The following is a 7514-nucleotide window of genomic DNA, read 5'->3' on the forward strand; positions in this document are numbered from 1 at the left end:
ACAAATGAGTAGATCAAGTATGACTAGGTGAAGGATTCAGATAGATACTCATTTTCCTTTAATTCTATGCCCAACTTTTTGGTATCTCTTGAATGCTCTGAAAATATTGACTGTAATATGTTGAATATGTTGCTTTAGGTTGTATCCTAGAAGGCCTCATGTTCAGATATTACCCAGTTGTAGCTTCTTTGATTTTTTTTTTTTTTTTTTTTTTCCGGAACCGGGGATTGAACTCAGGCCCTTGCGCTTGCCAGGGAAGCGCTTAGTCCACTGAGCCATCTCCCCGGCCCGCTTCTTTGATTCTTGTTTGGACATTTAGGTAGATGAGTGATTTCTGGACTTGTTTTACAGGCAGATTTTGATAACAAACCAGTAAATGGCCTCAAGTCGGAATCCATGGAATACAGTAGTGGTGGTCATGGGGAAGAACAAAGATTGGAACTGAACACACAGCCCCTTGAAAATGTGACGAACAATGGGGAGAGCACGACAGGTATGGAGGTGGAGAAGTGGGCTCAGAACAAGAAGTCACATTTAGCTGAGCATGTCAGCTGCGACTTCAGTGCAAATGTCCCCAAAGCTGAAAAGTCAAAACAGCCTGAAGATGACAAGAAGCAAGCCAAGCCTCCAAAACTGTTTGTACAAACAACAATTAAAAATGGCATTAAAAATGTGACCTGTCTGCCAGCTGAAACAAACACACCATTTAACAAATTCAGTATTGAAGAATTTGGCAAGGCTTTGGGAAACCATCCCTACAAACTCCTGAAAGACGCTGCAAACCATGATGCCATGAGCTCCACAGTCTCTAGCACGGGCTGTGATTGCCTAAAGGACAAGAGGAATATCTTCGTCTTCCAAAAGCCTGGCTTTAATTGCAAATCTGAAGATGCTCTGCACTTTAACAGTCAGACCCACACACACCGTGAAGGGGACCAGCCTACAACCTTCGAGGCCGTAGCAAACCAAGAGCTGAGAGGGGGTTCCCCTGTGCAGCCCACCCTTCTGTCCCTCATGAAAGACCGAAGGTTAACATTGGAACAAGTGGTTGCCATCGAGGCCCTGACGCAACTCTCTGAAGCCCCATCAGAAAGCTCCTCACCTTGCAAGTCAGAGAAGGAGGAAGAGACAGCTCACAGAGCAGCCAGCTTGCTTAACAGCTGCAAAGCCATCCTCTATTCTGTAAGAAAAGACTTGCGAGACCCACACCTCCAGGAAGAGCTGCAAAGCGTTCCTCATTGTCCTTCTTTAGAAAAGCAAAGTTTGCGTCCCACAGTGGTGTTCAATGGCCAGAACCCCCTGTCCAAGCCACAGATTGGCCCCAGTGCTAACCAGGCACCCACAAAGCCACCTGAATACTCAAAAATAAAAAATACTGTGTCTTTTTTGACACCAAAATCCAATTCAACGCAAATCGACACTAGTAAAAGCGTCACCAGCAGTGGGACTGTTCTTGATGCTGGTTCCCAGAATGTGCATCCGTTGCCACCAACAAGTAATGAGTTGGGGTGTTGTAAGCAATTGCTGGACAGTAGTAAAAATTTGCATTCCAAGGAAGATCCATTAAGTCAGGACACATCTTACAGCCAAATTGAGGAAGATGTTGCAACACAGTTAACACAACTTGCATCAATAATTAAATGCAATTATATAAAAGCAGAGGGCAGTAATGCAGCGAATCCACAAGCAAGCCTTGTTGCCTGTAGCACACAGCAAAGGCAGAGCAAGGAAGAGGGCCCCGTGCCCCCAAAGCTATCTCCAAGCACACAAAACAGCCAAGGCTTATCTTTAGCTAAACAAAAGAACACAACCCAAAAGAAGGCCAAGTCCATCCCTGTAAGAGATCGGCGGAAGAAGCCTGCAGTCATAACCTGTCCAGAAAATAATTGGAAACAGCGAGAGCAGCTGTCCTATGAGTACAGTAGGTTACATGACATTTGGATGGCATCCAAATTTCAAAGATTTGGTCAGTTTGGCCCTCATGATTTTCCTCTTCTGTTGGGAAAAATTCCTGCTTTTTCCAAAGTTCTGAAACCACTGGCTCAAGCCAAAACCACCCTACAACACAAAAACTTATTTCCTCCCCTCAGTCAGATCAAATTTGAGCGATGCCCTGAATTAGCACATGAGAAGATGGTGAAGGCTGAACCGTTGGATTCCCTTCCAGTGTTTCATGTTGAGACCGATTTTCACGGGCAAGCGTGTGCTGATAAAGCTCCCACTTCTCAGGCACCAGCAGTGGTCAGTGGCAACCTGAAAGCTCACCCCTTGTCCCCACCTTCCTGTCCACCTCACCAGAGTGCTAACCAAGTGGCTGGCAGTGACCACACACGTTTTCCACAGGATGCCCAAGAGCACCTCATGCCACAGAGACTGACAGTGCCACCCTCTGTCTCTCCCGAGATCCCTTTGCCAGACCCTGCACAAATTCTCAGGAACCTGAACGTCGTCAGTTCAGGCGGAATTACAGTGGTTGCTACCAAAAGCGATGAGGAAGTCTGTTCACCTGGTGTCGCAGCGTCCGAGTTTTCCCCTGTAGATGGTGCACAGAAGAATTTTCATGACTATGCCATGAAGTTCCTCACTAAACCTGCCAAAAACCTAGTGGCTGCGACAAAAGATACCGAAGTGCCAACCTGCGACTGTCCGGGTAAGTGCTGGGGTAGAGTTGTTCTTTCACCTGCACAAATTGCTGCACCTCATGAAAGAATCGAGTTCTGATTCATCTTTTGTGGTTATTTTTGCCCCATTCTTATTCTAGCTAAGACGGACTAAGTAATTCTGTACCCATTTTTCTGTTGGACCTTTATTCATTCTGCTCAGAAAAATGGAAATTTCAGCTCATAATTTGGAAAAATGAAGGTAAACTTTTTCTGGTGGAAAATATGCTGATTTGTCTCAGAGCCGATGTCTCAATTGTGTATTGTTACAGTGTAAGAATGAACTCCCTTACTACTTCATCACATTTGTTCTCTCTGTGTGTAAAAGAATTTCAAGCCAAAAGGATTTTATTAAAAATGTTTCTGTGTGAGATAGAAAGTGCATAGAGAATGTAAAACATTTGCACAATTTAGCAAATAACCATGAAAGTATCTAGAATTTCCATATCAGAGCTAAAACGGTGTTTTGTTTTTTTTTTTTTTTTGTTTTTTTAATCATATCATCATGAGGTTGAGGCCAGCATAGGCTACATAGTAAGTTCAGGGCTAGCCTGGACTACATAATGAGACCCTGACTCAAAAATGTAAATAAGTAAATAAATAATTTACTATTTTAACAAAGCAACAAATAGGCTTATGTTAAAGAGGAGTCAAGGACCAATTTCTAACTCAAGATTTATGTTTTATGCCTTTAGAAGTCACTGAAAGAGAACATGCAGAACTAACAACTAGTTTTATCTGTTCTTAAAAGCCCTGACAAAATCTAGCTGGGGTAAAGAGTCAGTTTCTATGAGAAATTTTGTTCACATACTTGAGTACGTGAAAGTTGAACTCAAATCCTATACTGATAGTCATTGAATATGTTTCAATTTCATGTCAAATGCGCACATAAGTTAAAAAAAAATCAGCTTTAAAAATTAATGCAGGGACCAGGGTTCAATCCCAGGCATCACGTGCCATGCCAGCCCTGCCTCTGGGCACACTGAGCCGTGTAGTGGCACATGCCTGTAATCCCAGGAGGCTGAAAACAGGAGGATCACTATGAATCCAAGCTGTATAATGAGACCCTTTGCCAAATACACTAAAAAAAAAAAAAAGTGGCAATGTAAAAAAATTAGAAAATAGATTGAGTTAGTTTGTAAAGCAACTTGAAGCCTCGATATTTCAGCTATTAAACAACTATGATAGTACGGCCTTTGTTATCTATAGGGTTAGTACTTCCAACAGTCTCACTGAAATACAGCCCAGACCACAAAAGCTCAAGATTTCTTTTTGTCTCATAAGTTGGTGGCTCCAGAATGGGGCAATTAACAGGATTCTGGGGGCCAGATACCAAGGACTGGGCTTTTGGGGAGGGATCTCTCATTTGCTAAAGGTGACATGTAGATGAATTGGGACAACAAGAGTTCTTAGGCCAGGTATAGAAGGCAAGAGCAAGGATAATGGCTTTCACTACCCATTTTGCACTGTGCCGTGTGTGAGGGAGGGCTTATCATCCCTGGATTACAAATAAAGAAACAGACACAGGAGTTCTCAGCCCATAGTCAACTGAACCAGGACCAAGATACAGGCTTTCTAAAAGCCTCTAACCTCCCTGCTCTGTTGCTTCCAAACCCAAGTCTAGCCAGGCAGGAGAGCAACTATGTGAGGTCACAGCACTTCTAAGAAGCTGAGGCAGAAAGATCACAAGTTTGAGCCGGCATGGGAGACTTAGTGAGAACCTGTCCAAAAGCTTTTTAAAAGGGTTGGGGATGTAGCTCAGTGCAGAGGCCCAGAGCTCAATCCTCAGTACTCCCAACACCACCAAAATAAGAGACCCTTTCTTCATGCCTTGAAACTAGTCCCAGCACGTAGGATAGCTAGGTTCCTAGTTGATCAAATTTTTTGAATATACCCAGAACTGCTTTATACACTGTAGGTTACATGTCTTCCTTTAATCTTGGAGTGTGAAGTTACTGTGCTCAAGTGAAGGAAGGGGAATTGAATTTTTTTTTTTTTTGCATAACCAGGGATTGAACTCAGGCCCTTGCGCTTGCCAGGTAAGCGCTTATTCCACTGAGCCAACTCCCCGGCCCCTGAGGAATTGAAATTTTAAAACACACTTAGAGCCTGTAAGAGCCTTATACCCTAGGACAGAGGCATTCTGGGGTATATATTGTGCTCTAGCAAAACCCAGTAAGCGATCCTATCTATCTTGGCATTTCTGAAATTTTAGCACCGTTGGCATTGTAGGTCCAATGATTCTCTGTGCAAGGGGTCTCCCCAGTGCCAGTGTGCAGCACTCCCATCCTCTACCTGCCAGGTGCCAGTAGTACTGTGCAAGTAGCCCACTGCAGTGTCACAGCTAGAGAAAGCCCGCAGGTGTTGCTAGCTAGGGTCAGCCCCTCTACAGAGTACTGGTGTAACAACCACTGCTATACACCACCAAGAAGTTAAAATTGCTTCGACAGCTCTTGATGCAAAAGCTTTAGAAATATAGTGTAGTCATTTGCCACTGTGCTGTATTTTCTCTACTCAGATTGATTAGTGAGTTTGTTGTAGATAAACCATGGCTGGAAATGCCTAAAAGGAAGATATTCTCCAGTGATTCTACTTGCACAGGATTCTGAGGGGTTAAAGGTACTGTTTTCCAAGCAATTTGTAATTGGGGTCCACAAAATTCCAGTGATACAGAAATGAGTAAACATTATTACTTCCCATTTTGATTTTTGTCTCCAGTTTTACAGAATGTACATCTTTTAAAACAGTATTTTTGCCAGGGAGGTGGCTCAGTGGAATAAGCGCTTCCTTGGCAAGCACAAGGGCCTGAGTTCAATCCTCAGTTCTGCCAAAAAAACCCCAGTATTTTTTCAGCAAGGTGTGCGACCAGTATTTTTATGGATGCAGCCCTATAATTCCAGCACTTTGCAGGCGGAGGCAGGATGATCTCTGCAAGTTTGAGGCCAGCCTGGGCTATGGCGTAAGTTTAAGGCTGGTCTGAATTACAGAGAGACTTGTCTCAAACAACAACAACAACAAAAATTTAAAAATAGTTTTTTGAGGGGGCTGGGAAGATGGCTCAGTGGGATAAGCACTTGCCTGGCAAGCGCAAGGGCCTGAGTTCAATCCCTGGTTCCACCCCCCCAAAAAAAATAAATAAATATATTTGAATCAGTAAACAGTATTTTTTGCAACTTTGCCTCTTCAAATAAATAGTAGTTTTTATTTTTTTTTTTTTGTGGAACCAGGGATTGAACTCAGGTCCTTGCACTTGCCAGGGAGGTGCTTATTCCACTGAGCCATCTCCCTGGCCCTGAAATAGTAGCTTTTAAAAGATTTCAGTAACTTTCTTGTATTCTGTTATATAAGCTGTATATTCTTTATTTAACCTTTCACTTTTTGACCTCTTAAGGTTGGTTTTTTTTTTTTTTTTTTTGATACTGCAGATAATTACAACACAGAACATTCTTGTACATTTACATTATAAATACAGTTGTGCAAGAGTGCAATAAAATAAGTTCACAACAATAAAATTTCTGGGCTCAATTTTAGTAAAATTCTGCGGCCAACCCAGTGATGTTGGATAACATCTAATTTGTACTTCAATGATAACAACAACAACAAAATTGAAGCAGGAAATAAATGTGATCCATATCATAATAATACATTTTTTATTTTCTGAATCTTGGAGGTAGAAGTAGAAGTAGGAAGCTGACATCAATAAATTGCATTAAGACCAGTTGTCCTTGTCTTTAATTAGGAAAGCTAACCAAAACTTTGTCAGTGTTCTTTGTTCTAAATTTTCTTAATTAAAAAAATAAAATAAAATAAAATAGCTCTTCCTTGCCTCTCTGCACTTCTGTAAAATTTTGGGTCTAATAATCTTGTTCCTTCCACAGATCGGGGGCTACAAAAAGACAAAGGCCCCTATTACACTCACCTGGGGGCAGGACCAACCGTGGCTGCGGTCAGGGAAATCATGGAGACTAGGTGAGATGCGCGTCCGGCTAACCTGCCTTATCCGTGGAGCGGAGAGCAAGCCCGCAGGTGCTGCACCACCCCCCTCAGGGTGCCAGCCACAGCTGCGTTACCCGCACGGGCCAAAGACTGATCTGCGGAGGAATCGTTATTTATATTTATTGTCTTAATGCGAGAGATCATTTGTATTACTCCCACTAGCACCCTGCGAACCACATAAACCTCTACTTGTCCTGACACCAGGCTGTCTCTAAAGAGGGTATGTTTTTGGAGGTCAAGAGCATAATATGTTCATTGCGGGAAAGAAAGCTCCTGTCCTAGAAGAGAGACAGGAGGAGGACATGAGCAGGTTGCCTCTAAAGAGTGATCTGTAAGGAGAAGTAAATTGAACTGGAGAACAAAAATGTCAGCCACACAAACGCTGGTTGTTAACAACAGGAAATGCCAAAGTGTTTCATTTTTGTACTTGTGTTCTTTCCTCTTTGATGTGCATGTAAATGTTAAAAGCTGCATGTGTCAAGACTGGAGGCAACTGACTGATTGCATTCTTTTCCTGTTTTTTTGTCCTCAGGTATGGCCAAAAAGGGAAGGCAATAAGGATAGAAAAAGTTGTGTACACGGGAAAAGAAGGAAAAAGCTCTCAGGGGTGTCCAATTGCTAAGTGGGTAAGTACTTTATGTTGGTAAAGGTTGGAAAATATTTAATAAATGAAAAGAGTCTGCAGGTAATTAATAAATGAGAATGTAGGCTAGAAAAATAGCTGCCATGAGGCAGGAGGATCATTGCAAGGCCAAGGCCAGCCTGGGCTCCGTAGTGAGCTCAAGGCCAACTTGAACCTTTGCTCTTACCAAAAAATAAATAAATAAATAAATTAATTAATTAATTAAAGTAAAATCC

At 42.4% G+C, this 7514-nt stretch overlaps 1 protein-coding gene across 1 annotated transcript in view; it reads left to right on the forward strand.

Annotated features, from left to right (window-relative positions):
* Positions 1-7514, forward strand: part of Tet1 (tet methylcytosine dioxygenase 1) — a 114627-nt gene that overhangs the window by 60075 nt on the left and 47038 nt on the right. The window contains exons 3-5 of the mRNA XM_012514928.1: positions 352-2650; positions 6539-6629; positions 7189-7282. Coding sequence (XP_012370382.1) covers positions 352-2650; positions 6539-6629; positions 7189-7282 — 2484 coding nt within the window. The remainder of the gene's footprint in view (positions 1-351; positions 2651-6538; positions 6630-7188; positions 7283-7514) is intronic.

Source organism: Octodon degus, unplaced genomic scaffold (assembly GCF_000260255.1).
Source record: "Octodon degus isolate 3935 unplaced genomic scaffold, OctDeg1.0 scaffold00046, whole genome shotgun sequence".
Lineage (NCBI taxonomy): Eukaryota > Metazoa > Chordata > Mammalia > Rodentia > Octodontidae > Octodon > Octodon degus.